The sequence below is a fragment of the Mytilinidion resinicola genome (assembly GCF_010093595.1).
Source record: "Mytilinidion resinicola strain CBS 304.34 unplaced genomic scaffold BDZ99scaffold_6, whole genome shotgun sequence".
Taxonomy (NCBI): domain Eukaryota; kingdom Fungi; phylum Ascomycota; class Dothideomycetes; order Mytilinidiales; family Mytilinidiaceae; genus Mytilinidion; species Mytilinidion resinicola.
This window is the reverse complement of record NW_022985442.1, coordinates 894,826-913,290: the sequence shown is the minus strand read 5'-3', so window position 1 is coordinate 913,290 and position 18,465 is coordinate 894,826. Positions and strand designations below refer to the sequence as shown.

Genomic DNA, 18,465 nt, shown 5'->3' with positions numbered 1-18,465 from the left:
TGGCAGTTCTCCAATTCAATTACTCGGGCCCCGTCGGGTTGTTTCACAATGATCGAAGATCAGCCCGTACGTAGTACGGGCCTACACCCTCAACCGAAAAACACCCTCAAACGAAAATATATTATACATTCACTGTTTCTCAATTAATAGGCCTCCCCTAGGGCCCCCATTCCATCCGGTCTAATGCAGGATCAACCTGAGTATTGCCTTCATCTCCATCCTCATTTGGTGTTGGTGGCCTAGGTTTTGTAGCCTTGGCATAGTCAATCATCTTGGCCACCCGTTTTCTCCCCATCTTCGTACACGGCCCCATCACCCATCTAATATAGGCCTTTCTATATACAGGCTTAATCAGGGGCCTCCAATTCACCATCTGATTGGCTGGTGACTTAGGAGGAAGCTCGCCTTGAAAGCTATACACCTCTACGTAGTTGCCCCAATAGAATTTGGTGAATGCAGGAAGAACCTCATCTATATATCTTGTATACGCTTTTTGATGCTGTTCTTCACGCTTCAATATTAGAGCCTGCATTTCTTTATCCTTATCATTTGTTTGGCGCTGTCTCTTCATGTGTCGAGCCTCCTTAGCGTATACTGGGCCTCCAGAAAGTAGCTTCTTCCTAGCACCTGATCTACGGCTGTTGTACGCAGCTTGTGCTGCCTGTGTTTTCAAAAGCTCTGATTCGAATAAGGTGCTGCTGTAGGCCATAGATCTGGCCCCTTTTAGAGTGCTACTGACAGCATTAAAAAAGTCCTGAGGGGCCCCATGCAGGTCCTGTAGAATTGCATCTGATTGACGCTTGAATGTACGCACTGTGAGGGGTGTATGCCATTCGGGGCCAGGATGAGGAGGTGGTGTATGAGGCCGTGCTCGATGAGCTTCATATATAGCATTGCTTTCCTCTTGGCTCATATCTGCGCATATAAATTAGCTGTACGAATTGGACGCCAGGCATTACGATATGCCTTACCTGCCAACTAGGTACGCAGCTGGTAGGTTTTCGAACCAATCCTCCATTAAGTGCTGGCCAGCAATGATCATCATTAGAGCTATATGTTCACCGTTTGAACGCACTGTTTCCACTAGTGTTACTAGCTCTCTACTATTTGAATGAGGCACGTAGATCTCCCTCCCTACGCCGGTCCAAACTAGCTGGCTACGTGCTACACCAAGGCGTACGCCGCACTCATCGAAGTTCCAGTAGTCATCTGGTATGATTCCATGCTGTTTGCAGTAGGCAGCTAGCCCTTCGAACTAGGTCTGTATGTAGGTGGGATCCTGTGCCCTTTTCCGTGAAGTTTCAATAGGCTTGGCCTTGGTTTTGTTGTATGATGAATTCTCAAGGTATCTTGTTGGCCAGTGAATGCCTACGCGTGGGGGGGCTTCGTCATTGTCGTAAAGTACAGTGTGATTTCGGGCTAAAATCGAATTGGCGGCATCGCGTACCATCTCTCGACGAATTCCAAACCCAATACTGTCTATATGGTCCAAAAATTGCTTCAAGGCAAGTGCTTGAGCTTCATCCAACCTCTGGCCAACAGGCCTACGTGTTGACTTCGTTGCATTACCACGAAAGGCCCTCCAAAGCTTGCCGTAGGTGACATTTCGGGTGGCTGAGATTTGCATAAGATTGTGCTTGCCGCCGAGCGCCTTGAGTTCCTTCACAATTGTATTAATCTCATCAGCTTCATCTGTATATTCTGAATAAACTGGCCGAGTCATTTTGTAGCTGTAGTACGTTGTTGTACGTAGGTGTAGGTGTAAAGCAGTGAATAGAGGGGTAAATTTTCGTTGAGGGTGTTTTTTGGTTGAGGGTGTAGGCCCGTACTACGTACGGGCTGATCTTCGACCATTGTGAAACAACCCGACGGGGCCCGAGTACTTGTGCGGGATGACGGAAAGCGGAGTGCAGACGTGCACTTGTCGGTATCCGTCGATATCTGTCGGTAGGGTAGTTGAAATTATTTTTTTGGTCCTGCCTAGGTCAGGCACGTGGGTTCGATTCCTGGATAGCGCATTCTTTTTGTATTTTTCAACAAAACGAAAACGAGCTAAGAACGACTTACACATTCCTCGGTAGAGTCGAGCGTCCAGTTGTCAGAAATGTACAAATAGTGGAATGTCCGTGTATTCAACTGTATTCGTCCAAGATCGTGCAGAATTATCTCCGTTTTCCTTTCACCCTAGAAGCAGTTCCGAGACCATGGTCTGGTCTTCTCCGCCACCGGCTTGCGGCCAAACCTGGCCACCGGTTTTAAGGCCCCACCAGTACGCATCTCTGGTTGAGGGCCTCCAATCCTTCCAAATTTCTTCCAGGAGCTCCGCGGTGGCTTGGAAATGATAGGTTCGGGAAGCAACATTCCAGTGCTTACAGTATTGGCGGGCAAAAGAACGGCCCTGCTCATCGCCGGCTTCGGATGCAGCGAGGAATACTGGCAGAAGCACTTGTTTTTGAATGACCTCTGTGGCCGGTATGCATCGAACATGGTCGAGAATGACACGGGATAGGTGGCTGATCAATCGCAGTTTAGGTGCGTCTTGTTTTGGCGTGAAGACTCGACAGACATGGAGTAAGATGGCATGTCTCCAAGCCTCGACGCAATGGAATCTATTACGTCTTGCATCCGGGTCTTCGTCCAAGTGTTCGAAGTCGTCCAAACCCACATCTGCTTCATTACTGAAGTTCCTAACCTCTTCCACTATAGCGTCGACCGGAAGTCTGTTGAAAATCGTCCACTCCATTCGAGTCGTCTTTTCATATATGTTGGCCAGCTTTGCGAGCCGGGCCATAGCCATAACGAGTTCGGGTGGGCACCCGTTGAGTATGAAATATGACCAGCCGTCGCTCTCGTCATACTCTAGCAGCGTCTCCAAGTATGTGATGGGCAGACGCGGCTCCTTCCTTGAGATGAAAGCAATAGTAACATCCCACCTACATGAACTATTATCAAAATGAAGGCATCAAAATGGGAAGCACCAACGTACCAAACAAGCATCGCCAATTGCGCGCGAATTCGTGAGTTTCCTTGATGTATCTCCACGGGTCCAGCTTGTTCAAGAAGTCGCCGTGCGCCGTTCAAATGCACACCCCACATACCTGTCGCTGATTGGGTTATCTGGTGGGAAGATTTGTTAGAATATGGGCATCACGATAAGAGGAAATCCTTACCTCGAGGTTTATTAGTACTAGAACTGTGTCCAGAAGTGGAAGGGAATTCGATTGTGTATTGCCTAGAGCCTCACTGAATAGCTGGATTGCGCTAGACCGGTGATTGTGCATTTCAGTCATCAGATCGATACAATCGTTTTTCTTAGCCAGATGCTGTGAAGAGAGGGCGAGAATCGCATGCAGGAGAAAGGCGGAGCTTCCGGAACGGGCTGTTCGAACGCGGAACGGGTTGGTAGAACAGTCTCTACTTAGTGGCATAACGCAAAACTCCTCGTCATCTGATTATTGTCAGCTATGGCATCCCTGGAATATCCGATCCAATGATGGACAGGATCACTCACACATCGCGAGTATTGGGCTATATTTGTGAGCTAGATCTTGATAATGAACTCCGATAGGAAGTGGGAAACGTTCTTCGTATACGGCCTCGTCAACGTCTTCTTCATTCGAAAATATTAAGCCCTCTGATATTGACCGCCTCTGTGCCAAGTTGCAACCCCCTGCAGCTGGCTGAAGGCCTTCAGTGACTAAATCCTCTAGGAAACTAGCGTCACTTAGGGATGGCGATCTTATATTCTGCGATAAAAGCGGATTTAGTTGAGGTGAGTTGGGCCAAAAGCTTTCGCTTGTCGTATTGTAGACAGTATGGGGTATCTCTACTGAAACGTCCTGGTAGGATTCAGAGGACAATATTCGTGGTAGACCGTGTATGAACGGCCCGTCATTGAAGTCCGTGAGGTTGCCATATATCGATCCCCCGGAGCTAGACCCAGGTTCTGAGATAACAGGATTGACAACATTTTGCGGGGTTGTCGCCAAAGCAAAGTCCATGTGATCGCTCGAATAGGATGGGCTAATGCTACCTATCATCGTCTGTACGTCGGAGATTTTTGGCTTGCGCTTTCTCTTCGGACGGCCTTGAATGAACTTAAACTTATGGTGCCCGTTGGAAGACTCTCTCTGTCGTTTTCTAACCGTACTTGATCCACTGCCTGGAGATGAACGAGTGGCATTATCGGAGACTGCAGGGCCCTTCCAAACTAGATCCATGGCAAATCCACCACATTTTTGCTTGCTTGATATGCAGGTACCACACCAGGGACGTTGGCGATCGCAAGGTTTCTTCGATGCCGCGCAGGTGTGGCAATCAATTTTGGCGTAGCCGAGGGAATTTGTTCGATGTCCAGAGTTCTTGGCACCAGATTTCACATTTTGGATAGACGCCATTTGAGGCGAGAGCCTTTGGGCCCTGTCTATGAGGTGGAGAGTGCAAATTAAAGTTAAAGCATATGCAAGCTCTTGTTTCGTGCCCAATTGGGACGCGGCGGAATAGAGAGGGTGGGGACACGCGGAAGGCTATATCACCCCATACCCTTTGTTGCTAGCTGGATTGTATTTGTGGATTGAAATGAGAGGCAGTATGTGAGGATGGAAGGATGAAGAAGCTGGGGCGGAGGTGTCGGAGAGGGAGTCAACCCAAGCATCACTGATAAGCATAGAGGATCGTGCACCAAACGCATTTAGGTTAGCTTCATCGCCATAAACTGTGACTAAGCTGCATCGTACTCTGGGTACAGACTCTGGGGTCGATATCAACGTTCTTTTCATCTCCAACCTTACTATCACATCGCCGAAATTTACACGTTCCCATTGCTCGAGCCACTCAATCCTCATACGGAACCAAAAGCTCAATCGCGTATTTTGTAAGAAAGATGATCCTACGCGTTTTAGTTTTGCTTACGGCCTTTACAAACGGGCGCGTGTTGGCGAGAATGCCTCCTCAATCAATGCCACGGCAGCCTGCGCGCATCCATAGGAAGACTGATATCCGGCTCCACCAGCGCCATAGTTGTGTACCACCAACACGTCTTCTATGCGCTCCTTTTCGATTCTCGTTCCGCCTTCTCGAACAGGTCTTAATCCCACGCCGTGTCTGATTATGTCGAGATGCTCGATTCCATTTCCCCCTGTCAGCTCAGGACACAGTTTCACTGCTCTCTTCATGATTCTAATGGCCAGATTGGGGTCCACCTGTGACTCCCAATTTCCTTTCTGGTAGGACCCGCCCAGGATCGTGCCCCCGCCGGCAGCTCTTGTCATGACATAGCATGCCTCGCCATCTCCATCGTCGGTTCCGGACACATCAGCCATCCTGTCAGCCACATTGCGGACGATCACAATCTGGCCTCGGGCGGGTACAACGGACTTGTCCTCAACGCCGCCGAGCGTACTTGCCATGAGGCCGGTGCAATTGACCACGAGATCGACCTTGCTTGAAGGATGAGTTGAGGGCAATGAGGCTTCTGAAATGTGCTTGAAAACAGCGCGTTTAAAAGTGACTCCGTTTTTGAGACACTGTGAGACGAGCCAAGGAAGATATATGGCGGTGTTGATGCAAACAGAGGTGAAAGCTGTTGCAGAATCGATTTCAGAACTCAGACTTTGCTTGGGAAGCGAACGGAACTGGGAGAGCCGAGTAAGTCTAGACCTAACGTCTAAGCAGCCAGGGGACTACTCACATTCGGCACGACATCCTTGAACCATGGATTTGGTGATAATAATTCGGCAAACCAGTCTGCTGTTGCAGAACCGACGTCTTTGGAACGACTGTAGATTTCACATTCTCGGTCCGGTTAGCAGTCGTGTTTTCAGAGTAAGGTAGTATATATCTAGACATACCTTGGAAGTGCACGCCAGCCTCAGGGTGGTTCCGTGCTAGATCCTCTAGGGGAGACCATGTGTTCTTATCCCACTCTGCTGCCTTAGTACCACGAACTGAGACACTGAACGCAAGCTTTGTTAAATGGCTTGTTCGACTACATGAATGGCTAGTCTCACTTACGGCATATAGTTTGCTCCCGCCCAGGGTGATGCATATTCGATATCGTAGTCACCAGGCATATGCTTGGCAGCTACTACGATTCGGTATCGAGGATTTTTCGACAAGAGCAATGCCGTCGTCAATCCTGCGACTCCAGCACTGCGAAATGTCGGCGTAAGCTAATTGAAGGGTTGGGATTTGCGCATTGGACTTACCCTATCACAACAATATTCTTCTGTGCCATGATGAGTCCTGCTCTTGTCTTTTGCTGAAAGAATACCAGGAATGCGAAATTATATTCGACTTCTAAGGCACCTCTCAAAGTCTCGGGAGTGGCAGCAACAGGGTCAAGACCTCACATGCATACGATTGATGTCCTGGACAAATTGCTTGGTGAGGAATGACTCTTGTTATTCTTAAAAGCTTCTAACTATGAGCGAAGTCGCTGACAGAATGCCGCGCTAGAGTCCATACTAGGCATTCGTAGCCGAGGATGAGGGGCACGTCTTTTCGGACGCGCTCACGCGTTTCCACCTCGAAACTACCAGCAATTGCCCTTTCAGTATGTGAATTCATTCATCCAATTACGCTGAATTGCATTGCCCTGGGAGGCTTATCAGAAGACGACGTTCGCTATGGTAGATCTGCTGCAAGATGTGGGCTCAATTACTGGATCGGGAATTACCCTTTTAGGAAGGCGAGTTATGCCCCACCCGATAAGCACACCTCCACAGAGGGACATGCATGCCATCGGCATACTACGGCGTGCACAAGGGTAGGTTATGGTTTATAATGATCGTTCTGGAACGACAAGTCATGCAACAAGATCTCTTTCTGAACCTTGAACACTCCAACAAGTTTTTTAATCATATATCTCCAACCACAATATCAGCTTCGGTCCCCCAAACCCGAGAAAGCGACCATCTTATATTGGCCTTTAGCCAATTCTAGTTGGTAAAGGTTACTGCAAGCTTGAATCGACCCTTGTAAGTCATGAATCTCTGGCGGAGTTTGTACTTCTGTGCATGTTTCAGCTCCGAGACTAACGCCCCCCTAGTACAAACCCCAAATCTCAAATCCGCAATGGCTACCATGAAGAAGACGTTCGCAGGTTACGCTGCCCGCGATGCCGTCATCCAAGCTAGCAGCAATCCTTACGCCCGTGGAATTGCCTGGATAGCAGGAGAGCTCACTCCCCTGACCAAAGCCCGCATCCCCCTTCTCGACCAAGGCTTCCTACACAGCGACCTCACCTACGACGTACCATCCGTCTGGGATGGTCGCTTCTTCCGCCTGGACGACCATCTCGAACGCCTTTCCGCCAGCTGCACCAAAATGCGCCTAAAGCTCCCCCTCCCAAAGGAAGAGGTCAAATCGATCCTCGTCGACATGCTCGCCAAAAGCGGCATCCGTGACGCCTTCGTCGAGCTGATCGTCACGCGCGGCCTCAAAGGCGTCCGTGAGTACAAGGCCGAGGACATTACGAACAACCTCTACATGTTCATCCAGCCCTATGTCTGGGTCATGGAGCCGGCGGTGCAGCTTAAAGGCGGCAGCGCCATCGTTGCGCGGACGGTGCGGCGCACCCCACCTGGAGCGATGGACCCGACAATCAAGAACCTGCAATGGGGGGATTTGACCCGCGCGATGCATGAGGCGCGGGACCGTGGTGCTGCGTATCCCTTCCTTACGGATGGCGATGCGAATATCACCGAGGGATCGGGCTTCAACATCGTCTTTGTTAAGGATGGTGTTCTCTACACCCCTGACCGCGGCGTTCTGCATGGTGTTACACGAAAGAGCGTGATCGATGCCGCGAAGGCGATTGGCGTGGAGGTTCGCGTTGAGGTGGTGCCTGTGGAGCTGGCGTATCAGTGTGATGAGCTGTTCATGTGCACAACGGCTGGTGGGATTATGCCTATCACGAGTCTGGATGGGAAACCGGTGAAGGATGGGCAGATTGGCCCGGTCACGAACAAGATCTGGGATGGATATTGGGCTATGCATTATGATGATGCTTATAGCTTTGAGGTAAGTTATGAGGGTAGTCATGTCAATGGCACTAAGACCAACGGCACCGATGGTATTCACACCAATGGTAACTGAGTGCTGAGAAGAAAAAAGTTGCGCACTTATCGTCATTTCATTAAGAGAAGGAAACTTTCAATGCAAATAACTAGCTCGTCACTTTCGTGTAGCCTGAACATTCGGGAGACTTACTTGGGCTACTTCAGACGGCATGTCTGCAAGTTTACCAATTGTTCTGCAAAGAGCCAAAGAGCTCGCTATATGGTCTATAAATATGCGTACTCTATCCATTGGGTATGGCAATCTCTACAATTTCTCCAACCCCCTGAAGTGCATGTCGATAAAGCCCTCACTCCTTTACTTCGACCCCTTCAACGCCCTCCCAATCGCCTCATCCAACCCTTTTGCCAGGAAATACACTGTTTCTAACCTCACACAATCCACCCCCTTCTCCTTCGCCATCCTCACTGCATTCCCCACAATCGCCTCCACCTCCATCCGCCGCCCCTCCCTCACATCTGTCAACATACTCGGCTCACTCCCCACCCCCTTACTCGTCTCAATCCGCTTCTTAAACCGCTCCAACTGCGCCCTCGCCACCTTCTCATCCACATTCGCATACCCATGCGCCTTCGCAATCGCCACAAGCTCAAGCATCATCGCGAACACGAAGTCCGTCGCCCCGGCTGAGGACGCCATGAACCTCACGTCCGAGGAGCGCGTCAGCGCGCAGATGGGGTTCCACGAGCCGTTGACGAGCAGCTTCGCCCACCGCTTGAACTGCACGTCGTCCCACACCTCGGCGGTCCCGCCGCCCGCCTGGATCAACTCCGCGAAGCGCGTCGTGGGGGCAGATGAGGCGGACGAGGGGTACGCGCCGAGCTCGAGGCGCTCGATGTCGCCGTGCTGGATCACGCCGGGGGAGGTTTGCGTTACGGGGAGGTAGACGACACCGCTGATGATGGGGTTGGTGGGGAAGGCGGCTGTGTATTCCGCTTCGATGTTGATGCCGTTCTGGAGTAGGACGATCACGGTGTGGTTGGGTGTCACGGCGGGTGCGATAAGTGCGGGGATGGTGTTGGGGGTTACTTTGCTGCAAATTACGATGTAGTCGAATGGTTTGGCGGGTGAGCCGACATCGAGAGTAGTGGCTTCGGCGCATGTGCGCGCGACGCGGGGATTAAAATGGAGGGTCTCGCCAAAGATCTGGGGGGAGTGGATTGTGAAGCCGTTTGCTTTTGCGGCGGCGTAGTTGGAGCGGCATATTGCGGTGGTGTCGCAGTGTTTGGAGAGAAGGTAGAGATATACAGATCCTACGGCACCCGTCCCGAAAAGAAGAACATTAGGGCGATCAGCCATGGCTTTTTGCGGAAAGAAATTGGCCTGATACTGATCTGTAGAATGTAGAGGAAAGGAACAAGCTTTCCCTGCTTAGTTATGTGTCTTTTTAACTGGCAAACTTTTCTTTTACCTCTCTATCTATTGACGTGAATCATCAATCGTAAGGCGTGCGATATCGCTCTTCTTTCCGTCAGTTAAGTCGTCTACGTGATCCTCTTTGGGCTTAGAGTGATACGGGAATAATGGGCTTATCAAGCCGCCCCACTTTTTTGTTGTTCTCAGCTTCACGATGTTTGCTGAAACAACTCCTCCTCAACACGACAATACGAACATCATATCTACATCAATCTAAATTATGGCGTCTCGATTACTAAACATGCGGCCTAGTGAGTCACAGGATCGCGCGTTACGGACGTATGCTCGTAGCCTCTTTACGCGCATCATTTGAGCTCGGCCGAGCACGCGGTGTCTTTCATTTTGAAGGTATATAAAGTCGTTTCTTGGTCAAATACTAAAAAACACTCTGAAGAGATCATTTCAGTCTACTCGAAATCTATTTTCTATCTGTGTGAGATCAGATATACTTAATTTCCAAGAAATAAAACTGGGTTTCCCGTCAAGATGTCGTCTCAGAGCGATCTTGCCTTGGATCATTCCAAATTTGCCTCAAGCAGCATACCTGCAGAGACCAAGAAGATCAATGCCATGCTAGAAGCAATCAGCAGTAAAGGCCCTCATTGGAACCAAATAGGATCAGAAAAGTATCAGCAGATGCGCGAGGCGGGCGAAACCCCATTGCCTCCACCCATCTACCTTCCTGAAGCGCAAGAGGTCACTATACCCTCCCGAGACCCAGGCCGCACGATCCCTCTACGCGTCTACAAGCCTGATGATGGTCAACCAAGCCGTGGCATCTTCCTCCACTTCCACGGCGGTGGATTCGTCCTCGGAAACCATCAATCGTATGCCTCTTACTCCGTCACATTCTTCAATCCTCCATCCAACTAATATCCCATAAAGTCAAGACCGCACCTTAAAGCTCTACGCCAACTCCTGCCATCTGACAGCCATCAGCGTCGGCTACCGGCACGCACCCTCCATCCCCTACCCTGGTCCTATCCATGATTGCATCGATGCGGCGGAGTACCTCGTCGACCACGCCTCCACGGACTACGGTGTCCCCCTTATCTTCATGGGCGGCGAGTCTGCAGGTGCATGCGCCGCAGTGCTTTCCGCTTTCCACCTCATCCGCTCGCGATCTGCACATGAGCTTGCCGGACTTATCCTGCCATACGGCTGGTTCGACATGTCTCTCTCACTCCCCTCAATCGCGACCTGCACTACCACAAAGCCTCGCGTCATTAATCTCGCGGAGATGAGGAAGTTTAGAGATGCATATTTGCCGGGGGCAGGGAAGGGGGAGATGAGGGAGGCGAAGGTGTCACCTTTGTTTGAGGACTTTAGCCTAGGGAAGTTGCCGCCGGCGTTGTTTCTGGTGGGCAGTGAGGATCCGCTGGTAGATGATACGTTGTTGATGGGTTTGAAGTGGATGGCTGCGGGCGCGGAGGCGGTGGTGAGGGTGTGGCCGGGGTGTCCGCATGGGTTTACTGCGTTTCCTGGTTTCAAGCCAGCAGAGGAGGCGGCGGAGATGGTGGTTGGATTCTTGAAGGGGAAGTTGGAGGCTTTCAAGTGTCTTTAGCCCGGTAGAGTAGCTTTGATGATTTCACCAGATCTCCATTTATGTTCCTTTCTCGAGACTGACTTGGCGCTTCTAATAGAATTCGTTGATAGTAAATATGTGTGAAATGGACATAGAGCATTAGGCCAAGAGTTTGTGTACATCCGAATCTTCCACCACATCTGTCGCCACAACCACGCCAGATTTCCATGCATTTAAGAGTTGGTGTATGAGCCCTTAGCCTTCTCCGCCGCTACTAGCCTTTTTTATATATTATATGCTAAATTATTAAAGAGATCTTAGGGCAAGGCCAACTAGGCTTCTTTATAAGTAGCAATTAGAGCATATAAATTAGCATATAAATTATCTATTCTCTAATTCTAGGTGTCACGATAGCGCTACACGCGAGAGGTCGAGGGCTCAAAGAGGAGCGTTGATTAGGTGCTATGTACAATGCTACGTGGAGAATCAAGACGTTGTGTAAGGAACAGGAAGACGGGAGACGGGCCACCGGATATAAGGGCGTGGCCGAGCGCGTGGCGTACGGCCTCTATGCCGTTTCGGCGCGTGGCACGCGTGTACGCGAGGTCCTTACCAGATCAGGTGATAGGAAAAGGGGGCAGCCGGTAGGTGGCTGGAGCGGGACAGGATAGGAAGCGGAAGCGAGACGGGAGCGGAGCAGGGTAGGCAGGGCAGGAGGCCGGCCAACGGTAGTAGGCCGGTGCAGATTGCTGGAGTTGTAGCAATCTGCGGCAGAATTTCGGTAGGTAGGGTGTCGCGGTCGATACCGTGACACTAGGTACATCTTAATAATCTATTACTTTAGCTAGTACTGTGTACTTAATAAGGTGAAGACTAGGGGAGTATAAAGGCTATTTTAATAATATATATACCATAGGTCTCTAGCTAGATTTTAGAAAGCAACATGCCCAGTAAATAATAAAGCATTTATCGCGGCGTGTTATAGCCTGCGGTCGGCCAGAGCGGGGTCGTGTCTTATTGCTGCCATGAGTGTTATAGATCGCTTAGCGGCTGACGCCGTATAATACTATAATTCCAACCCGGGGTTTCTTTACCTTAACATCGCGATAGATAGCTGCCCGTGTTTGTTTAGAAAGCTGACACAGAGACCCGCAATTTACGCTGATTTCTGTGCCGAAAGCTTGCTGCATGGTTACGTAGTTGTGAAGTGTTGGGGTGACTTTTGGTGTGAAAACACCGATGTACACAAACTTATGGCGATTCACTGATAGGCATATAGATGAAGAATAAGACGTTGATAGGAGTGAGCACGAGTAGGAAGTAGATGTTCATTGATTGATGTCGGTAATCATCACGTGACGGCGATAATGCCCAACGATTTTTTGCCGAATCTCTTCATGAGTCAGCTAGCCTCTGTCCCATCTCCGTCAACAGACCCTTCAACGACATGTATGAGGCTCTCAAGCACCTTGTACGGAGCAAGTCATTGAGACTTCCCAGCTGACCCGGGTAACTGGCCATTATTCAAGCAATTCCATGGGTGTGGCCTGGATCCACACTTGCGTACTTCCGCGGAATTCTTGGATCTTGGAAGCGCAAACAAGTTGGGCACCCCCACCGCAGCTTTGAAAGCTAGTGTCTCCACGTACCTGACACCTGATGAAAGAGGAAGATGTACTCTCATTGCCGTAGTGATCTCTGAAAGAGGAAGACGTACCCTCATTGACTTCCTAATCTCTGATAGATGACGAGTACCTTCGACGCCATAGGATTGTTCCTTAGAAGTTCTACTTGAAATTCTACTTGTCACTTTGTGTTGCGCAGGCATTAGGATATCAAATGCCATGACAGTCTGGGCCCTTATTTGACATGCCACCCCGCTAATCCGAATCGTTTCTCAGACGGCGCCCACCACGATTCGGAGTAGACTCCAGATCCGGAGGGCCCTGAAGAATCGAGGCTAAGCGATGAGAGCGGTCAGAATTGTCTCCAGAGTTAAGAGCTACAATCACGCCCTGAAGGGTCTTCGTAACTACTACAGCCACAGACTGCTACATACCTCCACAGCCATCAGGATGATTAGATCGTACTTCTGGTGGCGGACTGGGGAACACCAGGTCTAGGATGTAAATTCCATCGTCGATCTTGCGGCTTGTTACCCACATCTGCAAGATGGGCACATGGCGGCTGCAGCACCCTGCCGTGGTGGGCATCGGCTAGACGGTAGCTAGAGATCTAGGCCAGGAACTCAAGCCACCGTCGATGATTGGTACCGACAATACCAGGCGGTCTGTCGCGGGAACTAGAATTCGGTGCCGTTGGCATGCAGAAGACAACAGACAGGACGCCTTCCAGACCCTTTGTTCTGCTCCCTAGCCGTCGCGTTCGTCGCCTTTTGCTGGCCTTGACGTCATCGCCCTCTCCGACGCTGAAACCACCACAACGCGGCCACTTAACGACCTAATCTACATCACACTACCTCGACCACCTGCAACTCTAGCCGCGCATCCTGGCAGCTTCCACCTCCTCCAGGGCTCCGCAGAGCCTCGAGGTATGTGTATTCTGTACACGTTAACCATCATTCTTCACAACTTCTCCTGAGCCGCGGCAGACGCGGAGCACGTCTCGTCCCAGCAGCACGCCATGGACGAGACGCAACCAGCTCCAGTCTCGCGACCAGGCATGGCGAAGAAGATCTCTGACGGCTTCCGCGAACGGGAATTTTACAGGTAGAACCTCACAAAGCTCCTCGCGACCCCTCTGTTGCTGACGATGTCTCTCTAGATACTACCAACCATCTGATCCCACAGGCGCTGACCGTCGCCGACCGCCGTCGCTTCCATTCACCAAGCCAGATGCACCTGATGCCCCAGAGACACTGTGTACCACCTCCAGCAGTCCGGTACCCTCAGACGACAAAGCGCTCACGGCTTTCGCTCAGCTCGGCGCACTTCGACTAGACGCACGTCGATGTATGCTATCGTTCTTCGACCGCAAGAACTGCTACATCATGGCGGAAGCCACCCGAACTTTGTCACTGCAGACCGGCACCGCCCTAGACCCCCAAGATAGCCTACAGTGGGGCCGAGCTGTATTCACTAAGGGCAATGGGCTCTGCGATTATACGGTCAAGATGCCAATGATGCAAGAGGCTACAGAATCCGGCAACGTTGACGTTACATCTTTCATCGTAAATGACTTGACTTTGGATGACCGCTTCAAGAACAAATCTTATGTCGTCAATAAACCGCATGTGCGATTTTACGCCGGTGTCCCCATCCGGAGCCCCAATGGCTACGGCATTGGTTCATATTGCATCATGGACGACAAGCCCCGGAACGGTCTTAGCATTCTCGAAATTTCCTTTATGCACGACATGGCAATCACTACAATGCGCCATCTGGAGATGATTAAGATAAAGGAGCATCATCGGAGAGGAGGTGTCATGGTTAGAAGCTTGGGCTGCTTCGTGAAGGGAAACGACACTCTAGAAGACTGGTGGCTGGACCCTAGCTATCCATGGTCAGCGTCACCTAAAAAGAAGTCTCAACCTCGAGTAGTTCCTGGTTTACCAGTTGAATCCAGTACGGAGTCCGAGTACAGCCCCGATATGCAAGCACCTTCCCTAGCTTCTACGATGCATTCGAGAGATCCGTCCACCGCAGCCACAAGTGTTACGGATTTACAAACAGACCACACCACAGAAACACGGCCACTATTTCCAGTGGTTTCTGAGGAACATATTGCTGCACAAAGCTTACAAGAGCAGATTCTTGCGCCTGATGTAAAGTCCACGTTTGGCCGAGCTGCTCGTATTGTACTGGAAGCAACTGAAGCTCATGGGGCTGTCTTCTTCGACGCTAGCATCGGAACTTTTGGCGGATTAGTGGAAGAAACACTAAACCCCGAACCACTTACAGAGACGCAAGATTGGCAGTACGATGGTATCACACCAACAATCGAACGCGCCGATCCTCTATCGCAAATCCAACCTTTCGACGATGGTAGTTTTGTAGAAGACAAGCTTTGTGAAGTGCTCGGATCTTCAGTCGTAGGGTCTGTTTATCCTTATTCGATGAAGGAGAAGGTGCTCAAAAGCCTATTGCGGCATTATCCACGTGGCCACATATTCAGTTTCGATGAGCATGGCCAATCATTCGAAGACGCGACGAGCGATCAAATGGCACCTCCGCGACTTCTCCCAGATCAAACCTCGACCCTGAAGGGATCTCAATATTCTTCGAGGATGATGAATTACCAAAATCACCTCACGAAGGATGAGAAAACACTACACGACTTGTTTCCTGAGGCACGCAGTCTCGCTCTTTGCCCTATGTGGGACTCGCACAGGTCGAGATGGTTTGCCGGCGCTATCATCTGGAGCACCGATCCCATGCGCGTATTCACCGTGGAGCAGGAACTTAGCTACCTCACAGCTTTCGGAAATAGCGTGATGGCCGAGGTCGCGAGATTAGATACCACCCAGGCGGATCGAGCTAAAGCAGATTTTATCTCATCCATCAGTCATGAGCTCAGGTGCGTAAATCATCTTATATTGCTCCAGAGAAGCTGCTAAGTATCCTTCTACAGATCTCCTTTACATGGAATCCTCGGTGCGTGTGAACTAGTAGCTGAGACCTCGTTGGATCCGTTTCAGGTCAGCATGACTGAATCTATCGAGTCATGCGCGCAGACTCTGCTCGATACAATTAATCACGTAAGCTGAATGGATTTCCCACCATCTACCTCCTAAATCGAATGGTTCACTTGATCTTTCGTCAAGAAATCAAATCCTTTGGATGACCTGGACTGCTAACAAAGCTGCTTAGGTTCTGGATCATGCAAAAATAAACAATCTCGGAAATGCACAGTCGGCAAATGATATCATGAGTCTCATCTCTGATGTGGATCTAAGCAATGTGGCCGAAGAAGTTCTTGAGACAGTTTTTACTGGCTACAACTTTCAGAAGAGTGCATCGGCCGCCTTCATGCGTCCGGAAACTACTCCTAACGAGACCTTCAAGATCCAGCACGCCATTACGGAGTCCCCTGCCGGTTTACTGACATCCTCGCAAGTTTCGACCAACCAAGAGGTAGCAGTGGTTGTTGACGTCAACAAAGCGGATAATTGGATCTTCCAGACCCAAGCTGGAGCCTGGAGGAGAATCCTTATGAATCTCTTTGGGAACGCTCTGAAATACACCGAGAAAGGGTTCATCAAGGTTAAGCTCCAGGTGAAGCCGACACCATCCGATATCATAGGAGAGGAGTCCGACCTCAGACTCATCGTCGTAGACTCTGGGCGAGGGATGTCTCCCGAATACATCCGTGATCGACTGTTCCATTCATTCGCCCAGGAAAACCCGTTGAGTCAAGGGACTGGACTAGGCTTGAGTATCGTGCGCAATATAATCGATTCGTTGGGAGGTAACATCGACGTCCAGAGTGAGCTCGGAAAAGGTACCAAAATAACCGTCAGCTGTCGGCTAAAGAACGTCGCATCGTCTCCCGGCGCGCCACTTACGCCACCGGACACAATGGTATATGATGTCTTTGGCCGCTCAAAGGGCATGACGGTCGCCATTGTAGGCTTTGATGAGATGACAGGCCCTGAACCAGTTCAATATGCACCAGGCAAGCTCAAGACAGGGTCTGTTGGCACAATAGTCAGGAAAGCCCTTGAGAGTATCTGCGGAGAGTGGTTCGGAATGGTCTTAGTGTCTTGGACTAGCTCAGAACACACCCACCCCGATCTTTTCGTTGCTACTGAGCGTTGCGCGGCCGCTTTGAGAGCCCAATTTGAGTCGAAAGCCGGCATCCAGAGTGCTCAAGAGATAACGAAGCCTCCTCCCGTCATCGTACTCTGCAACGCGGCATCGTCGAGTCATTCGAGCAGCAACACAGTAGCACCAGCAAAGTACGAGCAGGTGTTCGAGCATGTTACCCAACCTTGCGGACCCCGGAAATTCGGAAGAGCATTATCTGCGTGCCTTAGTAGAGACAACCATAATTCCCAACACACAGTAGCTGGTGCCGAACCTGCACAAGGCCTTACCAGCGAAGCAATATCGAAGTTGCCATCACCGTTTGGTGTGCTCAATTTGGATCCATCGACGAAAGTCAATACGTCGACTGACTCGACAGTGGGACAACACGACGTGGCTACTGACTCGATTCAAAACCTTCATGTCAAGAATCAGCGCCCGCCAAACCCGCAATCGCAATCTTCTCCTAGCGTTCCGACAACAACAGCAAAGATACCAACCCCACTGCCTCGCCACGTCCCACTCTTTGTCTTAGCAGGTCAGTAAGCCATCATGCAAATGATACAGATTAGAACTAATAGTGTGACAGTTGATGATAACCCCATAAACCTCAATCTCCTACGCAACTGGCTTTTGAGACTGAGTCATTACCCCATCACTGCCACCAATGGCGCCGAGGCTGTGGAAAAGTACAAAGCTCGCTGCAACACTGCCACTTCTAGCGCCCCTACGTCAGCTACTTGTTTGCCGGTGACCGAGACGCCTCGGTTCGATGCAGTCCTCATGGTAGGTTTCGTTCCTTAACTTCAAGTTGAAACACCGATAGACCAGGAAGACTCGAAAAGCTAACCTAGGCGATAGGATATATCCATGCCACAAATGAACGGAATGGAAGCGACCCGTCAGATTCGAGCATACGAACGGGAGTTGGGGCTAAAACCAGCGAAAGTCATTGCTCTCACTGGACTCGCGAACGCGCAGGCTCAGCAGGAGGCATTCTCAAGCGGCATAGACACCTATTTGGTCAAACCCCTCCGCGTGAGAGAGTTGGAGGGGGCGTTACGAGACGTGGCAATGGGAGATGAGGAAGGCTCGGAAGGAACTGTGGTCTGAGGATTGGCTGGCTTCGGGGTGGGATGGGTCTTTGCATTTTGAAGGGCTTTCTTGCCCAATTAGGCGTTGTAAGCGGGCATAGGCGGGCATTAAAATGGGTATTGGAGTAAAGGAGGATGTCTATTTCCCCGGCTGGGGAATCGGAAACCCCCCCTGATACCCTTATTGCACGGTAGCGAGAATCAGAGATTCTCTCTGGTCTAACTTTATGAAAGCTATTCAAGACAGCTGCTGAACATCACTTGCACACCTCTTGACACTGTCTGGAGTGCTCCAACGAGCGCTAAAAAATCAAGATGGGACTGGAATTTTGAGTGTCATATATTAGCATATATCGAACTCTAGTGCTCCGGCAGCACTAGGATCGATTTGCTGCACCATTTTGCCGCCGTTTGAAGTGCCTCAAACTATTCAATAGAAATAGAAGTCCATTATTTTGGCTACTGCAAAAACTTGCCGGGCTACCTCAGGCGCTGGTAGACGAGTGGAAACGTGCACCTGGGTTGGTCCCATTTCCCCTGAACGACTATTCTAGGATGTCGATTTGCTGAACCGTCATGCCGCTGT

At 50.4% G+C, this 18,465-nt stretch overlaps 7 protein-coding genes across 7 annotated transcripts; 3 read left to right on the top strand and 4 right to left on the bottom strand.

The window, feature by feature from the left end:
• Positions 1 to 157: 157 nt before the first annotated feature.
• Positions 158 to 1,723, bottom strand: BDZ99DRAFT_474514 (uncharacterized protein; the record flags this gene model as incomplete). Its single annotated transcript, XM_033721912.1, has 3 exons — positions 158 to 713; positions 972 to 1,225; positions 1,448 to 1,723. 3 exons carry the CDS (start codon positions 1,721 to 1,723, stop codon positions 158 to 160), a joined length of 1,086 nt encoding a protein of 361 aa, XP_033579290.1.
• Positions 1,724 to 2,179: 456 nt separating this feature from the next.
• Positions 2,180 to 3,446, bottom strand: BDZ99DRAFT_383101 (uncharacterized protein; the record flags this gene model as incomplete). Its single annotated transcript, XM_033715311.1, has 3 exons — positions 2,180 to 2,933; positions 2,987 to 3,117; positions 3,171 to 3,446. Coding segments are annotated over 3 exons (1,161 nt in total), but the record flags the coding sequence as incomplete, so codon positions are not given.
• A 1,241-nt stretch (positions 3,447 to 4,687) lies between these two features.
• On the bottom strand, positions 4,688 to 6,392 carry BDZ99DRAFT_461052 (D-amino-acid oxidase). Its single transcript, XM_033719523.1, has 5 exons — positions 6,207 to 6,392; positions 6,013 to 6,150; positions 5,850 to 5,953; positions 5,690 to 5,793; positions 4,688 to 5,633 (listed from the first exon to the last, which is right to left on the bottom strand). Exons 2-5 carry the CDS (start codon positions 6,015 to 6,017, stop codon positions 4,917 to 4,919), a joined length of 930 nt encoding a protein of 309 aa, XP_033579288.1. The 5' UTR covers positions 6,018 to 6,150; positions 6,207 to 6,392; the 3' UTR covers positions 4,688 to 4,916.
• A 369-nt stretch (positions 6,393 to 6,761) lies between these two features.
• BDZ99DRAFT_264706 (D-aminoacid aminotransferase-like PLP-dependent enzyme) lies at positions 6,762 to 8,237 on the top strand. The gene is made up of 2 exons (XM_033713829.1): positions 6,762 to 6,977; positions 7,049 to 8,237. The coding sequence occupies exon 2, from the start codon at positions 7,075 to 7,077 to the stop codon at positions 8,095 to 8,097; it is 1,023 nt and encodes a 340-aa protein (XP_033579287.1). The 5' UTR covers positions 6,762 to 6,977; positions 7,049 to 7,074; the 3' UTR covers positions 8,098 to 8,237.
• BDZ99DRAFT_569018 (2-dehydropantoate 2-reductase) lies at positions 8,230 to 9,378 on the bottom strand (the record flags this gene model as incomplete). Its single annotated transcript, XM_033727842.1, has 1 exon — positions 8,230 to 9,378. One exon carries the CDS (start codon positions 9,376 to 9,378, stop codon positions 8,377 to 8,379), a length of 1,002 nt encoding a protein of 333 aa, XP_033579286.1. The 3' UTR covers positions 8,230 to 8,376.
• A 535-nt stretch (positions 9,379 to 9,913) lies between these two features.
• BDZ99DRAFT_412939 (alpha/beta-hydrolase) lies at positions 9,914 to 11,073 on the top strand. The gene is made up of 2 exons (XM_033716672.1): positions 9,914 to 10,322; positions 10,381 to 11,073. Exons 1-2 carry the CDS (start codon positions 9,982 to 9,984, stop codon positions 11,057 to 11,059), a joined length of 1,020 nt encoding a protein of 339 aa, XP_033579285.1. The 5' UTR covers positions 9,914 to 9,981; the 3' UTR covers positions 11,060 to 11,073.
• Positions 11,074 to 13,916: 2,843 nt separating this feature from the next.
• Positions 13,917 to 18,135, top strand: BDZ99DRAFT_439352 (uncharacterized protein). Its single transcript, XM_033717653.1, has 6 exons — positions 13,917 to 14,964; positions 15,037 to 15,556; positions 15,611 to 15,737; positions 15,850 to 17,323; positions 17,375 to 17,571; positions 17,647 to 18,135. The coding sequence occupies exons 1-6, from the start codon at positions 13,995 to 13,997 to the stop codon at positions 17,896 to 17,898; spliced, it is 3,540 nt and encodes a 1,179-aa protein (XP_033579284.1). The 5' UTR covers positions 13,917 to 13,994; the 3' UTR covers positions 17,899 to 18,135.
• Positions 18,136 to 18,465: the final 330 nt, after the last annotated feature.